Raw genomic sequence first — 19160 nt, forward strand, 5'->3', positions numbered from 1 at the left:
ACGATAGGAGAGCTACAGGCTTGTTTACAGAAACGGAGGTTGGAGTGACTAAAAACATGGAGCACAGGAAGAAAAAAAAAATCCTAAAATGGGAGCAGCGATTGGATAGTAGTAGTTGGTCCATGTTCTGGAGGGGGGGGTCTAAACACAGAATGAGGCACAATGCATGCCATGGACAAATGGGGAGAAAGAATGAGAGCAACAATGGAGCTAGCAAACAGGAAGCCATTGGGCAGGATGAAATAGACCAAGTATAGACATGTCTCGAAGAGACAGCGCTGTCTACCGGAGACCTAAAAGGCAGTTCAAAAGCAAATACACAGCTTCTGATGTCTCCAAAACATGTAAGACAATAGAAAGTGTCATTTCAACCTGGTAATCACCAATTTCAAACTGAAAATCATTTCCTTCAGGGAACGTGCCCAAAGCTTGGTGTGATTAGAGATCCATTCTGCCACCATCTACAAGTTCAGTGAAGAACACTCCCAAACGAGCACATATTGGCTATCTGAAACCTCTCCTTAAAGCAAGAACCCAGTCACTGGTCAACCCTCACGAAGCATATCACAATCTTATCACAAAGACATTGGAGTTGTGTAGTCAGACACGAGGCCATGAAGGGCAACGAGACTAAGGAAGGCAAGCCAGTTTATCTGCCTCTGCGAGTAACTGACATTACTCAAATATTGCACTGCTTATGTGACCGGTAAAAATGGAGCCTTCTAATAGGAACAACCCCCCATGCACACCAGATCCGAAGGACCATCGAATAAATTGGCTAAAACAATTGTGACACTAGTGCAGTGGACAACCCATCAAAGTCTGGTTTACTTGGGCACAAAACTGGAAGTTTGGTGCCAACTTTTTAACACAATTCCCATTTAGATACTACAGGAAAACGAACAGCGCAGGCTACGGAAAAGAGGCCCTCCAATCTAGTTTTTAAAATGTACTTAGCCACCCCCAACAATGAACACAAAGACCAGACAAAGTTCGAGAAACTGACAGCAATCATGACTTCAGCCAAGCTTTTAACTGGCCCAGCCTATACCACCCCAGATTTACATCATAGATTGTTATTTGATAGTAAGTGCAATAATCTTGTGGTCATCTTACTTGTAAACAATTGCTGCGCCCTGAGGCGGCCTTACAGCGGCATGCGAGGCCCTACAAATCACCAAAAAATAAATATAATAAATAAAGCACCTTAAGACATTCAAAAAGTGCATCTCGCCCAAGTGTACGGACAGCTGTTCAAACTCCACTCAAACATTTGCCCACAGGCAGAGCCGAACCAAGTATCCTTTTTTACTAATATACAATATCTTCACAGCACAAATAGTTATTGCTACTGCAGGTCACATAACCCAAACTTATGTCATCCTATCACCAACGCACTCATCCACAGCACATACCACCTGTTAACTTGCACATGCATACAGGCATGTCTACTGCACCTATGTGGAGCCTATGCAGCCACCACACCATTAGAGGTAATTAAACATACAGCAGTCTCCTGAACCACTACAGCTGCTGCCATCGCACCAGTGAATGTAACCCACAGCTCCATCTTCCTGCACTAAGTGTCATCAACATAATTTCATTAATCCACCACATTAATTAGCATCCAGTCCCAATCAAGTTGATCAAGCCAATTGCTCACATTCTCAACACTAGCTGGACACAGTGAGGGCAACCCCCAACCATATACTTTTAGCCCAGCCCACACACTACACCACCGTCAAACAAATGTTCCACTCACACCACCTGCATATCCTGCTCTTGTTCGAAATGGCAGTACTTACTGAGGAGGAGCCCCAGGCGGCCCTGGATTGTAGGGGCCTGGGTTAAAGGGGCCCATAGGACCGGATGGACCAGGACCTCCCGGTCCTCCAGGCCCAGGCCCAAGAGGGCAGAGGGGTGCCTGTAGACAAAGAGGGGAACATATTAGATACAGGAGGCAAAGGACAAAACTCAGATCAGTCTTAGTAACACAACCTGCAAGAAGGTTTGCATTGTTAATCATTTATTCATTTTGCCTTTGAACAAGAATGTTGGCCTGCACTTTGAGCTTTTAAGGAAAAGTCATTTCGGTCTAACAAATTAACTTAAATAAAATTCTACATCTAGAGGTTAGATTGTTTTGAAAGCCAAGCATGTTTAAGAGGATGTAGGTTTGAATGCAACCACCATATAGGATTAATTATTCTTAATCGTTATGGTTCTCAGTTATCAGATACCGTTACATTTGTTACACAAATATACAATCATTTAACAATATCCAATTCCTATCAAGGAATTAATGTTTCCCAGTAGCTGGAAAGCCAATGTCTTGCCCATTTTGGCCTGCAAGCCGGGGGTATTTAAGGCTTCAAGGAAATTTAGGGTACAAAAAGTAATGTTGATGTGCTTCTTGGCGATTGTGAATAGCAATACACTGGGGGTCCAAAGCACGAGGTTAGGTCAGAGTGCTGTCTGTCTTGCTGCGGTCTGTGCAATTACACCCAACGAGAAGCATACAGAGGCAGCCACACTTCTAATAACCAGGTGTCTAGACTGCCAGCCTAAGGCAAACAGATAGTGACCAGTATATTGCTCGCACAATCAAAGCAGCCGGCAGGACCAAACAAACATGCCTTATGTAGGAGCTCACATCAGTACTATATGGATGCCAGTGATTGACAAAGACCAACATGACTTTGACCCACAATTTTCCTTGAAACATGGAAAAAGCCCCAGGCCTGAAAGTCAGAAGGGGCCTTTCAAAGCATGTTGGCTGTCCAGTTACCTGAAAATGTTAAATCTTAAGAAAATAAATTAGTTGCAGATCATAAACGCAATAACTGAGCCTGGTACTTGAGCACCATAAAATACAATTAAATACAATTACTACTAGGGCGACTGCATTTGAACCCATGTCTAAACTCTTGTGTACCAGCAGGCCCATCTCCCTTGAATGCACCTTAATTCACCCATCCATTTAATACACAAGACCTGCAGGGCCTCGTATGAAATAGTGTTGTTTAAGAGGACAACTAAGAACAAAATGCACACCATCTACGATCTGAAATGTCTTTGGACATTAAAAGCCAACATGTCAAGTAACACATTTTACTTTAATGCCGAAGATGGTGGTACACAGAAATAACCCCATGGCACAAACTCACCTCAATCTTCTCCTCAATAAGCTGCTTAGCGTGGTCAATTTGTTGGGGTGCCCCTCGGATGATGAAAAGCTTAAAGTTGGGGTCACCGTTGGGTGGGGGTTGCCGCGAGATCTCCACAAACGCCCCCGTTTGCTGATTTATAGCTTTAACATTCTCTCCACCTGGAGGACAACGTCATATTGAGACAGAGGCAGACAAATTATCTGGCTAAGAATTTACGAGTGCATTAAGAGCCGCACAGGAAGGACGCTGCAATCAAACTCACCTCTCCCAATGACTAGGCCACACTTGTGCGTAGGAATGGAGAAAGTCATCTCCCCTCCAGGGGGCCCCCAGCTACCTTGGCCTCGTCCTCTACCTCGACCACCAGGGGGCATCCCTGGACCTTGGGGACCAGGTGGCCCAGTCTGAAAGAGGAGAATAAAGTGAGTATACGACCCCTTTGAGTGACCCCTGCACCTTAATTGACAGGACATGGCCCACCAGGCTTACCCCTATAAAATTACAACATACCCGAAGGCTCTGTAAAAGGTCATTAATGATGCGTGCAGCATGGTCACACCTATCTGGCGGACCCATTATGTGTGCTATCTTCTCGGGACCAGTACCATCATCTAAGAGAAAGGGCAAGGGTGGGGAAAAAAGCAGGCCAGAGGGTATTAACAACCAGGATGATAATCATGTCCAGTCAACCACTCCCCACAGACTACTGCTAAGCCAGCTTTTTCCTACTCCACCTTGCAACCTACAGTGGCTCTTGGAGTAGGCCTATCTTGTTAGCACTCCAATGTAGTAGCATTACCTTGTTTGAACTGTATCCGCACTCCTGCATCGTTCTGTATTTTCTTAATCATTTCACCACTACGGCCAATAACAACACCAACTGAATGCCTAGGTACCGGGACCTGTTGAGATTAAGCAGAGACGAGTGAAGTGGTTCAACAGCAACATTCACCTTACTGTATTCTAGCCTCAGTTTAAGTGCAATTCCCAGCCATTAAAAGGACCTGAAATGTTATCTAACCCCAGAACGTTAAGTTGGATACAAGCCTGCTCAAAACTAAAAGAAACTAATTACCATGTAACAAACAACCCTTAATATCCTGAACAAGAGGGCAGTCTCCATCACTTCAGAAGTGCCTGGTAGAAAGTTAAACATCCAAGAATGCTTCCTGGAAATCGTTATGGCGCTGCCTAAATTGAAACGGCCAAAGTAATTGCCAAATGTAAGACTGAGGCTCTTATGCTGGATGAACCGCAAACTATTGTTGATGGCAGCACCAAAGATTGGACAGGTTTGCGCTGTAATCCATACATAGGTGATCATAAAGAAACCTGCCTTGCGAGTTGTACCACCCCTACTATAAACTGAATTATGCCATGGACAGCGAAACCTTAAATCCAGTGATTTCACAGGCAGAACTAAATACACCTCACTATCGAAGTCATTAGGGATACACAAAAGCCAGTAAGATGAGGCCTTGTGTTATTCTAGGGAGCCCGCTATTCCAGGAGAAAATTTATGTAAATTTGCCAGAAGTGAGCAAGGCAGACCAAAAAACAACCAAATGGCACAAGATATCAATATGATGGCAACTGTCTAATCAAAAGCATGCACACGAGTGGATTACTACCACTCATGTCAGACTTAAGAGGATGTTTTGTATACCTTGTGACCTAGAAAACTACAGTGGGGGATGAAGCCATTAGCACTTAAAGGTACAATTAAAGCAGAGACTGGGAAACTGACAGATAGTACCGTGCTTTTTCTAGCTCATTGCCTTAAAATTGTGTCTAGAAAAAAGTACAGGTAAACAAGTTAAACTTGCTGCCCCTTTCTTAAAAGGGACTTCATTGTGGGATCCTGATATGACTAGAGGACTAGAAACCATAGCCCAGTCCTGTTCTACGCTAGCAATATGTGCGCTGATTGCACCCCCGCCTTTAAAAATAATAAAAAAAACACACAACAGAAATAACATACCTGAACTACATTCGATGAATCCATCTACAAGTGTAAATGAGGGAGTGTTTAACAGTGATTAGTTTCAAAGAAAATTGCCAAGTTGTACCATGATCAAACCGAATGCAGCAGAGATGTGTTTTGGATGCTGCAACGGTCATTACAACGCACTATGATCCAGGCCCAAGCAGTCCATACTGGCATTTTAAGAGCAAAACTACTGCACTTTTCAGTGCAAAGGTGTTGTGGCAAAGCAGTGCGGACAATCAGAGACATGCTGTGCAATTCTCCTTTAAGACTGGTTGAACCAACCCTTTAACCCTCTAAAAGACCCCATAGTTTAACACAAATAAATGCCCTTCAGTTTGAGAGATACTAAGCACACAGCAGGAAACTAGACAGTCAATCTGCTGCCTATTCCAAGTCACTCTGCTAGTTAGGTCTCGCCTAGGCAGCGCATTCGCTGTCTTCAAGACGTGGTATTCAGTCGTTTGTCAATAGCATACATTTTGTCCTGCCTTTGACTTGTTTTGTTCCACCCTGGAGACTGCCCCCGATACATGAATCCTTTCCTATGAGCCATGTTTTGCTTCAGTGCACTACTTTGTCTTTCCTCTCTCCTCACTGCGGCTTCCACTTCACTTAATCTCCTGCCCCTCGCAGCTTATTTTTTTCAAATTCTGAACAGCAGCTCTCCGCTCCCTTTCCTGGGTTGCAGGCTGCCTCCTCACCACACTTACCCTCCTTGGCGCTTTCATGACAAGGGAGCTGAAAATGTGTTTTCAAATCAACCACTCTAGTTCTAGGTGCACTCTTATGTGCAAGCCCGCTTGTTTTTTTGCCTAACATTGCGCCTCACGGGCGCCGTGTTTTATCTTAAATCATGGCGGCCGCTACCAGAGGCCGCATGACTTTCAGAAGCCATTTATGGGGAAACTTAGCGGTCAAAAAATGTTAGGTGAAAGAAAACATCAACATACTTGTATTAAACTATCTACATGTCCACAGTACAGGTTGCTTCATAAAACTACTTGTCCTGGACAAAATCAACATGGCCCTTTGGTGCTATGTAGTGCGCCAGCAAATTAAGGCAGCAATCGCATTACATAGGACCTCTGATAATAGCCTCTGATTACGTCAGAGCTCATGCCATTCTAGGGTTTGAATACTAGCAATTCCCTTGTTTCAGCACCTTTCCACAGATCTACATGCTGGAGGTAGTAGTAAGCAATAGTTCCTCATGGTTGGTATGCACTTTAATATCTGTGCAAACTTACTAACTTGCATGATTTATGGATTCATCAGCTGGTCTCCAATACTAGCTCATATTAAAGGATATACATGTACTCCTTTCAAGGGCAGAGGTAAAATTTTTAGGGTTGTGGGAAAAGTGGTTGTTGGGAAAGTGAACTGTGGAAGAGGTGTGGCGCAGTGGCCAGAGTGCCTGACTCTGGACCACAGGGTTCACGGTTCAATCCCCGGTGCCGGCGGCAGGTTAGCCCAGCACCATGTGATTCTGGGCAATAGCTTGCTTAATCTTCCTGAGGGCCCCCAGCCCAGCGCTGGGACTCCTCTAGAGGTAACTGTGCGTTTTACAATGGTGGTATTTCATTTCAACTTGTTACCCCGCAACAGATCTCTGTATGGGGAAGTCTACACATGATTTGCCAGTGCTAAAATGCAGCTCAAATGTTTTTCTAGGAGTGCAATGTCTGATTTTTTTAGACCAAAAATAGTTGCTTTTTCCTATGTTTGTTGATTAGGGTCTCACAGCTCCCACAAGTTTTATAAAAACCCACTTCAAAACAAGCCATGTATTGCATCCAAAATGCTGACAGCTACAATCATACCCATTGACTTTGCCAATGATGGTGCATTTTCATATTCCCTATAATTTTGCTGCAAACAGTTGCACTGATTTTCCATTATGAATATTTTTGGGAAATACTAGCATGCATCACCACATTTTGCTTAACACCGCATCAAAGAAATGGTACCTAAAAATTTCACAGTAGCTTAGCAGAAATGTTTTCCTAGTTACATTTTTTATGACTTATTTTGAAAGCAAATTATCAATTTTTTTTTAAGCTTTGGCATATATTAGCAGCTAATCAGAAAGCATCCTGGAAGCATACGTAGCCTTCTACCGTTAGACTTTACAAACCTGTTTACACATTTTTATACTGGAACCACTGCCAGTATTGAAGTCTGAACTTACATTTCCTTAGAGCGCTCACCCAAATAAAGACTTTGCATTAATTAACCTTAAATAGAAGTTCGAATATTGACATGAGCACAACTATTCCCTTAACTGCAGACAGTGTGCTTTCCCAGAGCCATAATGTGGTGGGGTGATCTGGTTTATGCTGCAGGAGTTGGGCCTGCATGTCCCAAGGACAAAAACACTAAAGCTTCTGGTCCTTGACCCCAAACTATACGTCCTGGGCATCGGGCTACAGAAATTAAACACCTGTATATAAAAATCACCATTACAAAGCAATGTATATTTCGATTCACAGTACTTATATCAATACTAGAACTTTCCGTTTTATGCATGCAGCATATAAAAACTGTTGAGTGCATGCTCATTTGCATCCTATCTGCCTGCTGCGAGGTTTTTCGGTGAGCATGTTTGCGAGGGATAATAGCGCGGAGTTGCTTTGTTTACCCAGTGTTCGTGACGGGACAGATCGCGAGGTTTAAGGCGGTGCAACAGCCATGTCAGCAATGTGAGATCCCGTCGGTTAGTGCTGTAAGACTGCTTGGCAACCCAGCTTTCACTGACAGAAAAAGGAACGGCCCAGGAAGGACTACTGAAACCAGTGCAGTGGCATGGCCTCCTAATTCATAATACAGGGGGCTGACCACCCTAGTCAGGTCACACAAATCCCATATATACGGCCTAGCTCCAGAGTCAGCCCATGCACCATCAGTCTTAAAGGGGGTGTTCAGGGTGCTCCTCTGACACCACCCCTCCCCACAGACTGGATTGGCAGCAGAGCACAAACATGAGTCGTGTTTTGTCAGAGATTGTAGCACAAACAGCCTGCGCCTAGAGCACCTTTTCTAATGCAAATAGGTCAGTTTTATTTAATTTTTCTGCCTATTTTTACCTACGTCATTTTAGATTCCATTTATTTTGCCCCTTTTGCTCATGCAAATGCATTTTCCAGCTGCCACTTTCATTGCTGTTCCTGACTGCGTCTTCCCCTGGATCCCAACTGCCTCGCAGTGCACCGCAACTGTCTCCCCTCACACCCATTCGTGAGTCCCACCCCCCTTCCTTTTTGCTCCCGCCCCTGCCTTACAGGCTCTTGATGTCGTCGTGCTTTGCACACCACGTACTGGACAAGAGTGAACGTCGGTGCAGTGTTAGCTGCAAAACATCACCCCTTGCAACCTGCATGTTCAGAGAGCGTGTTCCCACCCTCGCCTAATTTACTTTTATGCCTCCTGATTACCAATAGTTCCCCCCCCCCCCCCCATTACAGCAAATTATAATAAACATTTGCCTATAATAGGAATGCGGACAATTATAGAGACTGGGTGGTTGATTTTGAGGCAGAGTTTACCATTATATTATAAACTACTCCGGGTGCGCTGGGACCAGCTGACTCCATTACTGTGGTAGAGAAGGAGCATCCGGATGCCCTGTGCATCGGAACAGCTGCCTCTGCTTTGACTACAACCCGTCACCTGCTAAAACTGTCCCCCGACGGTTTTATCGTCATCACATCCCTTTAACTCCATCTTATGTCTACACATTCCAAAAGGTTGGCGGAACGATGACTTAGACGCAAGAGGCAGAATAGTTCTAGTTTATTACAAAGATGCTACTACAGTATGCATACAATATTCAGGTAAGTGCTCAACCATATGTGTTCTTCCTACTGTCTTGTGCAGTGGCGCAATTTGAGTGCTGGAGGGGCACTTTACATGTGCACAAATTCCGTATTTCCTCTTGCTTTTAAAGCTATACTCATACAACCCCTGTTTACTCTCCATCCCCTTTCCTTCTCATGTCTTTAGACAAATGAATACTCCACAGCAAACCCCCCAAAAAAATACTAAAAAAGTATTACCTAGCAACGCCAATAGCTCTAACTTTCACTAATGCGAGACTGATTGCATTGCAAATGCTGGTTTTAAGTGGGCTCGTGAAAAACTGGGGGCCAAACTTACATCTATTCCTCCACCACCACCACCACCGCCGCCGCCTCCTCCTCCTCCTCCTCCCCTTGAACCGTACTCATTTCGGTCACCGAAGCCACCTTGGTCCCGGTCCCGCTCCCGCAGCATTTCCATTACCATTTCACAGGCTTGCTGGAAGAGGGAGGAACAAATTTAAAATGAGGGCCATTAGCATGATAAACTTGGTAGACACTTTTACATCTTGTCTAGACCTGACAATTTGGTATTGTACCTGTACTTTGTAAGGATCGCCAACAATTCGAAGGGGTTTATCAACATTCTGACCCTGGGAACCGTCTTGAATTAAAATCATTTTTACTCCAGCTCGTTCCTACAGAAAAATGAAATGTGCATAAAATGAGAAGCTGCAGTACTTTAAAGCCATACACTCGGACTTCTACATTTGAGAAACCAGGACTCCTTACCTGAAGTTGCTTGATTGTCTCTCCCCCCTTGCCGATGATGAGTCCAGCTTTGCCTGCAGGAATCATTATTTCCTCCACTGCGCCATTCTGACCGTTGGAGTTATCATGGAACTGACCAAGTGGGGGCCCGCCGCGACCCCGAGACACAATTTCATCCAGCATCATCTTTGCCTTCCTGTAGAGTGTGCAATAGAGCCCCATCAGCACTGCACTTTGTTGTACTTAACCTGTCCTAACCCTACAGTACACAACTCCTACCTTACACTACACCCATAATTAGTGTTGAACTCAGAATGCACCAATCGAGCCTGCAGTTTCATTTTAGACTAGGACTACCAGAAACCCTCCAGCCGCAATGCACAGAAGATAATACATTAGTAGTAGCTTAGGACTTGAAATAATTTCTGCTGAACTCCTCCAGTGCGCACCTCACTTATTTTTTGATATGGAAAGATTGCCTCTATGGTTTTTCTGCCTCTACTCCAATCTTTTTTTTGTTTTCTTCCTTTTTCTTCATCTGTATAGACAATGAATGTACTGCAATGACTGTATGCCTGACCTAAAATTACAAATACATTTAAAACAAGCATTGGCATAGTCAATAGGTCTCGCCTTTAGGACCTTATAAGTGTTTATCCATGCAACAGTTGCATAACTAAATACTTATAAGGTCCCAAAAGCGAGACCTACTGGCTATGCAAAGCGGTGCGGCCGCGAAAGTGATCGCGATCACACAAAGCGAAAGTAATCGCGGTAAAACGCGGCGCGCGCGCCCGCCCGCGCACATGCACTGTGGCTCTAGGCTGGCCTGGTAGCACTTTTTGGAGACCTCTCAATAAGTCTCGCCAGACCAGCGCATGCGCTGGGTCAGGCGAGACCTAAAAAGTTGCCTAGGCAATACTGCCACAAGAGACAACACCCCTCCCTCCCATTCGTGAACCAAAACGATTGAGTACTATGTACAATAAGAATCTGAACACCTGTAACGCAGCCTTCTGACCATGAGCACCCCAAAGTAGCCACCGGCTAGGATTTTCCCAAACCAAACACAAAGTAAAATTCAAAGCTTTTACAACCTGCATTCGCTGTACTCCAACCACAACAAACGAAAAGGAGCCTTTTACCAGAGTATCCAATGTGTTTCAGAAAAAGCGATCAGCAGGCAAATTTGAGAAGTGGACAGCATGGACAATCAGTGTGCAGCACTCAAATCAGTGTGCAGCACTCAAAGGTTAATATGGCACAGTCAAGCAGTCGAGGCTACGGTAAAATTCCCCAGAGAAAGAACTTACTTTCTCCAAGTAACCATTTGCAGCATGTGCACCGTAGAAAATAAAACGGATGGTTTTAGATATGACAATTTAACGGACATCAAATGTAGTGACATTAAGGCCCCCACAGCCTGGCAGATTAATATTTAGATCAGCTCAAGACATGATACATAAACTCTTGATCACGTAGTTGGGTGGGGGGGGTTACTGACACTCAGTCACCAGGTTAAGTGCATACAGCCATGCGTAAGATCACCGAACCAGGACTTTGCGGCAAAAGCCTGGCGGCACTTGTATGCCATGTCATAAGAGCCAGTTTCAAGCAATAGCAACAGTCGCCTTTCAGTGATTAAACTATACTTAGCGTTACAATGAATCAAAGGCATAAGAGCTCGAAAGGCTGACAAATTTGAACCACTGAAATTTGCTTAAAAGCCGAACACGGATAGACAATACAGACTATGCCTAGCGCCACTGTTCTTTAGTCAGAAGGAAGTTGCACTCCGGAATATCTGCTCCAATGTCAAGTGCACAAGCCCCCCCCCCCCCCCCCCCCTCTTTGGTCTTGCTAGCAGGAAGCCTTGCCTCAGTCTTCAAACTACTTTTAAACTTCACTACAGGTTGCTTTGTCAATTCCATATTCAGAAATAGATGGTGTAAATAGTGCAGTACCAAACCACTGAAACAGTAATATAGGTTAATAAGGTAAATCTTTATGGATAGGAGTTCCGACCTGTAACATCTTAAAAAGGTCAACACAGATGCAGACAGGCAACCAAAGGCGGCCTGCAGATTTTCCCGATGAGAGCAGGGCAGGAATACGGAGCACGATGGCAATGAGAGCCCACTAAAGGTGCTGTGGTAAATGAAGCAAATCTAATAACCGGACCTTTACTGCGGACTAAAAAGGAGGCGTCTATCCTAGCAGACTTCTTCAGTCTGACAGCTAGTGTTATTTCACTGCAGCAGCCAGCAATAACCCAAACGACAGGATATATATCGGACATTCGCTGACTGGGAAGGGCAAACATAAGTCCATGAAGTCTGCTTCTCAGGCAATCTACTTGAAACTTAGAACATAGGAGTCAAAATGAAACCACAGTAGTAGCCAGCAAAATTAAAAATATATAAAAAAAAGTTGCCGCAATAGATTCATGAAAATGAGAAAACGAGACCAGTCAAGCACTTAAAAGTAATGACAGCTCTGGAAGGGTGTGAATAAAAGTAATATCACCATACTTGGTAATCGTTCAATGACAATATGCACCATCTATAGATGTTAGTTGGCTGCTGTAGGCTGCATCTCGAGCAACAATTGTGTCATACTGCAGGCATATCTCAAAATAGAACAAACAGCAAGGTTTATCATTTAAAAAAAAAAAAAAAGAAATTCTTGCACCAAAGTTTCAATTCAAAAGCGTACCCTGCACCAGACATGCATTTTTTATGCTAGTATCAACGCCATGGCATTACAGGTCAGGGTCTCCCGTAACATAATAAAGAATCGTTAGAAGAGGCAAATTGAGTTAGACGCCTCCGAGGAACTATTGCTCACTATTCAAATTGCTTTTACTGGGTGTCATCTTTTTGCAAACGGCCAATCTTTCATATGGAGAAATGTCTAGGGCTAGCCCAAGCTAAGTGTCCTACCTCGCCAGACACCAGAGTTGCTCTGTTCACTGGCGACAGCCTCCCAGATCTAAAAACTGATTAGCATTGTACTGGTCAGACTGCCACGGTTAGAAAGGAGAAATCAGTAGGTGAGACCACCGCTTTATGCTCCCCCTCATAAGTTAATACCAATTTCCAAGCCTTTGCATATCAATTTCTATGGAGCCCTCACTTATTCTTTACTCTAACACAGATGTAAGCTTAAGTAAACAAATTGAGCCCGGTGGATCCATGGTCAGACAAGGCACTGCACCAATACCAGAAAGAGGACCTTACTATGCCGCAGGTGCATTTGTAAATGGGGAGCAAAGCGCGGCTCTCTTGAAACCCAAATATGAATCGGACAAGAGACAGCGCTCTGGTTGCACCTCAACCTTCTACATTTAATACAGACCCAGAACGCATGAAACGTTTCACAAGAATCCTTCAACGAACCCTCAATAATTGAAATAAAATATTTTTTAATAACAAACAAACACCAGGCCAATCCAATACTTACTGCACGGAGTCCGGAGTTCCTGTCAGCGACACAACTCTTTCTGGCATGCCCCCGCTGTCTGCATCAGTGGAGAGAAAAGGTACGGGTACCAGGTAAAGCAGACTGCTTCAGCACAGATGAAAATTAAATTGCTTATAGGTACATCACGAGATTCAACGGTCACCAAGAGTTAACTCTCAGAGCAGAAGGATAACTATGCTCCAATTGACGTTGAAGTTATTACAGTGAGTGTAGGTCACATTTTATATCCCTAGAAGAGGCTAGCCCATAACAGACATTTACATGCACGGAAAAGGACAGGTAAACCAAAAAAAAAAAAAAAAAAACAAACAAACAAAAAAACACACAAGACAGGGTAGTCTTGAAGAGAGCTCGAGGGAAAGAAAAGATGAATCGTAGAAAGGATTAAGGGACTGCAGACCAAGAGCTAATAGGCCTCCCAACCCTTCAGATAGAAATCCCTTGTGTGAGCCTGATGTGCTTTGACCGAATTCTTTGTGCGCGCCTACGAGTTAAGATTAGCATGGCAAGTAATGTAGCGCTTGGTGTAGTTTCTGCTCCAATTACAGGGAAGGGACAGGGGGGTCATCTCCCATGCACGGCGTGACCGATCGACCGCAGTAAGACGATGTCTACTGAAGCCAGACCAAGTGGGCTTCATAAGCAGGTTAAAGGCTCTCCTCACCTGCCTGAAAGCAACAGGTGGGTCCATAGTCACCACCCTACTGTCAAGAGCTGGAACAAGAGTGTAGGGCCACCACAGGGCAGCCCTGGGCGACACCGCATACCTGATGAAATCTGTACTTTGCAGCCTGAGTCCTGCTGGATTTTGTTGATTTGTTCACCTCCTCTGCCTATGACTGGAAAAAAAACAGGGAGACCATCTAAGGAACTCCTACCAACAGAAGTCACAGAGCCCTGCCACAACAGAGCTTGAAAATCCAGATTTAGAGTTAAAGCAACCCAGTAAGGAGAAAAAATAAAACAAAAAACTGAACAATGAACAAACTGCTCACCAAATACTACCAGGAAAACTCAAGTCAGTACAGGCACTACAGCATTCACCAAGAAACCACCACTTCTGAAAAAAAGCCCCCATTCCAACAGGGGAAGCTGAACCAAACAAGTATGGAACTGCATGCAAATCTGGACTGTCAAGAGTGATCCAAAGGCAGTGGGCAAAATATCAATCACAACACTTCCCATCAAGCAAAAACCTGCCACTTTCCAACTATCCAAGAAGTACCCACATTGGCAGCCACATCTGCCATTTGTTCCTTAAAAGAAAATCTGGAAGCAGAATATAGTTCACAACCAAAAAAGCAGCTCCTGTGGCAAAGTTGCCCAACAACTGCACAGACTCTGGAGAGTCGCGAGCATGCTCTGTGGGTCCAGCTCTATGAACAAATAAATGCAGGCCCAGGGCGAATAGAAAACCGCCACTGAAGGGCTGCCACCTGTCCGATACTCACTCAGTCCCACCATGCCGTCCGGCACCCGGTACTCCTCCGTCATGTTAGACCTGCCGGATGGAAATGGAGAGTCAGCGGCTGAAAGGTGGGAGATGAACCCCAGGGAGAAGTCAGGGCTGGCAGAGACGAGAAGACGAACCCCAGAGAAAGATGAACCGAGGGAGAGGGAGGAACAGCAGGGAATAAGACTAATGGCCTACCTGGGCGGATGACTCTGCTGTCCTAGCTGGGATCCCATTGCTGGAAAAAACAGAAGAGAACAAAAATAAGAATTAAGAGGACAAGAGATTTTTTGGTACTTAGCGACTTTGAAAACTATTAAAGACATGTGGTTGAAGCCGAATACATTTAAGTGATGAACCATGACCAACACCAATCAGGTGCCCTAAACCTAATCCAAGTTTCTTACCCTACCCACAAGGCTTTCCTCGAGCCTAAGGGCCTCACACCTAGCATAGAAACTAAACCCAACACTATTTTAAGTACTACCCTTATTCTATACCCGACACGTTAATTTCAGTTTTTTTATCCTTTCCAGGTGCCACCCACTATTTACCCCTTTTCATTTCACATTCAACCAAAAAGCCTTCCAACTGACTGCCAGCTCCAGTTACGCAAGTCCAACTTTCTAAAATTAATGAACCACTATATCAGACAATTGATCAAATGGCGACCAAAAACTAACCATACAGGCATTTCTATTGGAATAAAGAAAACTAAATCAGGAGTATTGTGTTATCAATGCATTGCCCTATATAGTCCCCCACAATCGTTAACAAAAAAATGTATTTTACGAAATCTACCAACATTAACCTACATTTATTAGGTGTCTAGTCTAAACTAAACTCGTAACGTGTTCATCTGAGCTATGCGTGTTTAAATGCCTTTGCATGTTTAAATGCCTTTGCATGTGAACACTAATATTTAGCAATATAAATCATGCAAAATGTACTTACAATCGCCCTGAGGTGCCGGCTTCTTACTCTCCGGCTGGTCTACAGGAAAGAGACAAGCGTTAGGAGTATGCAACATTCTTTATTCACTGCTGCAAACAACTGACAGCAGCGTGGTTACACTTTCTACTAGAGTATCCACATAGTTAACAAATTAAGGTTTTTGAGATCTGTACAGCGGCAACACTAATGAGCACAAATCTAAAGACAGCACATGATCAATTGTTTAAGTTTAAACTAAGATTAAGTACATGAACATTTTCACATCAAGAGTAAAAGTTAAATATGAGTGCAAAATAAAAACATTTCACCCATGCCCAGTATTGCACTAAGGCCACCGTAGGAGGAAACCAAAGCCTGTACCACAAGTCCACCAAGTACATATGCGTTATCACGTCACACTGCAAAAAATATGGAAACAGCACACCTGTGAACTACAAATTAACAATGGAAAGTTGAGACGCAGCAAAGCATTTAAAAACACATGGGGGAAGTTTTAAGACTGGTAGAGATACAGAACCTTGAACGTTTAGCTCCAGTCAAATTGTGCTCGTCTCATCCCACAGTGGGTATGCAACACTTGTTTTACTCCCTAGCACTCTACTTCTAACTGGAACAATGGGGTGACTTTGGGATATAACCGGGTCTGCCAAGTAATTTGCAATTGTGACTTATTGCGTAGAGTTATATGGATGTATCACAGTTGCCAGAGTCTATTTGTTGATTTGCAGTTTCCAGATCAAATTCATCAAGTTACTTTAAGCATGGTACTGCGCAGAGGCAGATACAGCTCGGTTAACCTGTCACTTTAGTTGTACCATGCTGTTTAACGATATTAAACCGGGATAGCTGAAGTGAAACGTTAGCCAGGCAGTATAGATGTGCCTGAAAAGCAGAAAATACTGCCAAAAAAACCATGCATAATTTGCCATTTTATGATGCATTATTTTGTGAATCCAAGTGCTTAATCTGGGTATCCATTGTCAATCTCAGTGACCCTGGCATGGCTACTCCCTAGCATACGAAATGAACGAAAAGGGTCATGGGTAAATCGTAACTTATTCTTTGTAGTCACTGCTTTAGCAACCTTAAGTATCAGGAACGAAGGACCTGTGCTGACAAGGCGGATGAACTCAGAAAAACGCAACAAGCATAGTACCCCACATTTCTTCTAAATAATTGCTATGGGGCCACTCTGCACCCAAGACATGGTTAGCGCAATGACGCCTTGGCGCGCTTTACCAAAATGGCATTCATTCATAAATATGGGATAAGTGGATCTTGATGCAATAAATACTATAACCCCCATGCAATACAAAATGTTTTTAAAACCACCACACAGGAAGCAAGGAAGGGGCGATTGGCAAGTGAAGGAATAGTAGACGTACCTCCATCCTCCAGCTGCCTCTTCTGTCCCCCAAAACCAAACTCTGGAGTGCTGTTATTCACTGGAGGGGGTGCTGCATCGCCCCCAATCTTAGCCGCTATCTGTGGGAAAAGGAAAATGCTCTCAGGACAAGTTCAAAAGTGATACCCTTAAGACTAACATGCTATGGGGTTCGAATCTTCAGACCGTGCCTGGTCTACACACAAATTCCTAGATTTTAACAGGATTCTTATGGTCCACCTGCCAACAAACACATTAGGATGAACGAGCCGCTCTTTAAACGTGGTAGATTGACACTACTCTAAGATACTGGAAACAGCATGCACACTATTACATTCCACATTAGCAGTATGTTTGGAGTGCAATTAAGTGTTGCTCCTCTCAGTCCAAGTGGAGCCGTTACACCCTGGGGTGAGGTTGGCAAAATACCAACTCTAAAATGTCGTTTTCTCGTCTTCCAGGTCGACACCAGCAACATGCTTTTAGGGCCAGTTTGGTGACCCTGCACATTCAATGGCACCTTACTGGAGATGATTGGACCAATGTGCCCAAGATAGGACTGAACAAACAGAGTGCTCAAAGAATGGACGAAAGAGAAGAGTAACGGCAGCACAAACATGTTTCTCGGCAGCCCAAAATTACCATAATGTGGACACACCTAAAACATGTAGCCAATATACCAACTAGCTACCAGAGGTATGCACAGGGATGGTGTGCGTTAAGTTCAAGGAGCAGCGCTAAAATACAAGTCCATGTTTGCAGATCACATACCAATATGAACGAACACTCTCGGACAGACCCGATCCATAGATACCATTTCGCCACTTACAATGGGGCACCCCACAAGGAAAAGCATCCCCAGAAATCTAGAATTAGGTGAGATGTCGCCATAAGCGAAGCCACCAACTCCGCGAAAAATCCCTAGAGTACACGGAGAAAAACCAACGATTCTACAGGTGGAGCTAAATGAATCCCCCCTAAAACCACGTGGGTGTTAAAAGCAAAGATCTCACATTTGTAAGAATGAAAGCTTCCTGGCTCCGTTTCGAAATAGGATAGGCTCTTAAAATTTACTAAAAAAAGCAAGCGATAACCGGAGACTGGTGCATGGTAGCCATTTACGCCTGTATCGTGCTTGCCAAGCGCCCCCTCTCCCCCTAGTGTGGTGTAACCGGCCTCCATAAGCGCGGTACGTACCGTTGGTGGGAAAATAATGTACTAAACTAAAGCTCCTCTCGTTGTCCCAGAACCAGTCATGCGGGTCTAACTTCATCGAGGCCTAACGCCTGTCGGCTCCTTCATCATGGCTCCACTCACACAGCCATTGTCGTCATTCCCCGTCGCCCAGAGCTTCCAACCAGTCCCTCTACCCAACTCTAGATACCCACGGCAGCGCACGTTGCGGCTTCACTCCTTCCGTCACCACGCGGATATCTTACTCATTTCCAGGTCTTATTTACCGACTTTGTTTCCTCTTCTGTTCTCGCCTCCCTCGATCTTAGCCCCACAACACTACTCATGTCCTCCCCCCCACCATACTCTTGAGGCCTTACCTGTCGGGCCCTCTGCACAGCGTCCGCAAACGCGTCCTTGCGGATGCCGGGAGCGCTGCCCTGACCCGCAGCGCCCCCTCCGCCGGGAGCGGATCCTGAGCTAGTAGCTCCCGGTGCTCCGGGAGAAGAGGCGGAGTTACTGCCGTAGTCAGACATGGCGGGCGGAGGCAGCCGAGGTTCTGCGGCTAACGCGGGAACAAGGCCTCTCCGCGCGCGCTGAACTCTGGGAACGGCACCGGGCTGCGGAGGCGGGTTTGCGCGTGACGGAGGTGCGTACTGCCAATCACGGGGTGGCCAAATAGGGGGTCCGCCCCTCGTGCGGTCACCTTTGATGCGCGGTAAACACGCCAATCGTCGCCCAGACACTTTCTGATTGACAGAGAAGTTGGGAGTTAGCAGGCGAGCGAATAGTGCGTAGGAAGGAGGCGGGAAGCGTGCTGCTTTTGAGTGCCACTTGAAAACACCAATAGAGTAAAGCAATGATAGCGATGGCTGTACGTAGCGCCACGAGCGTGCACGGCATGGACAAGGAACCGGCGCCGTACGTATGTTACGTAATGGTGATGATTGGCAGTCAAACTCGCCTATTGCCGTTTGGCGCAGACGAT

General features: G+C 44.9%; 1 protein-coding gene across 13 annotated transcripts in view; it reads right to left on the bottom strand.

The window, feature by feature from the left end:
• Positions 1-18928, bottom strand: part of KHSRP (KH-type splicing regulatory protein) — a 136655-nt gene extending 117727 nt beyond the window's left edge. For 2 of the 13 annotated variants that reach the window (XM_085600496.1, XM_085600495.1), the window contains exons 1-17: positions 18553-18927; positions 17001-17100; positions 15616-15654; positions 14860-14899; positions 14660-14709; positions 13976-14047; positions 13188-13251; positions 9747-9921; positions 9554-9652; positions 9313-9453; positions 5152-5175; positions 3970-4072; positions 3681-3781; positions 3433-3574; positions 3168-3328; positions 1806-1924; positions 1117-1167 (exon numbers count right to left, since the gene is read on the bottom strand). In XM_085600496.1, coding sequence (XP_085456622.1) covers positions 1117-1167; positions 1806-1924; positions 3168-3328; positions 3433-3574; positions 3681-3781; positions 3970-4072; positions 5152-5175; positions 9313-9453; positions 9554-9652; positions 9747-9921; positions 13188-13251; positions 13976-14047; positions 14660-14709; positions 14860-14899; positions 15616-15654; positions 17001-17100; positions 18553-18708 — 1637 coding nt within the window. In that variant the 5' untranslated portion in view covers positions 18709-18927. Of the gene's footprint in view, positions 1-1116; positions 1168-1805; positions 1925-3167; positions 3329-3432; positions 3575-3680; positions 3782-3969; positions 4073-5151; positions 5176-9312; positions 9454-9553; positions 9653-9746; positions 9922-13187; positions 13252-13975; positions 14048-14659; positions 14710-14859; positions 14900-15615; positions 15655-17000; positions 17101-18552 lie in introns of all 13 variants that reach the window. The other 11 variants (XM_085600499.1, XM_085600494.1, XM_085600498.1 and 8 more) reach the window with 7 other exon arrangements.
• Between the last annotated feature and the right edge of the window lie 232 nt (positions 18929-19160).

Source organism: Triturus cristatus, chromosome 4_2, assembly GCF_964204655.1.
Source record: "Triturus cristatus chromosome 4_2, aTriCri1.1, whole genome shotgun sequence".
NCBI lineage: Eukaryota > Metazoa > Chordata > Amphibia > Caudata > Salamandridae > Triturus > Triturus cristatus.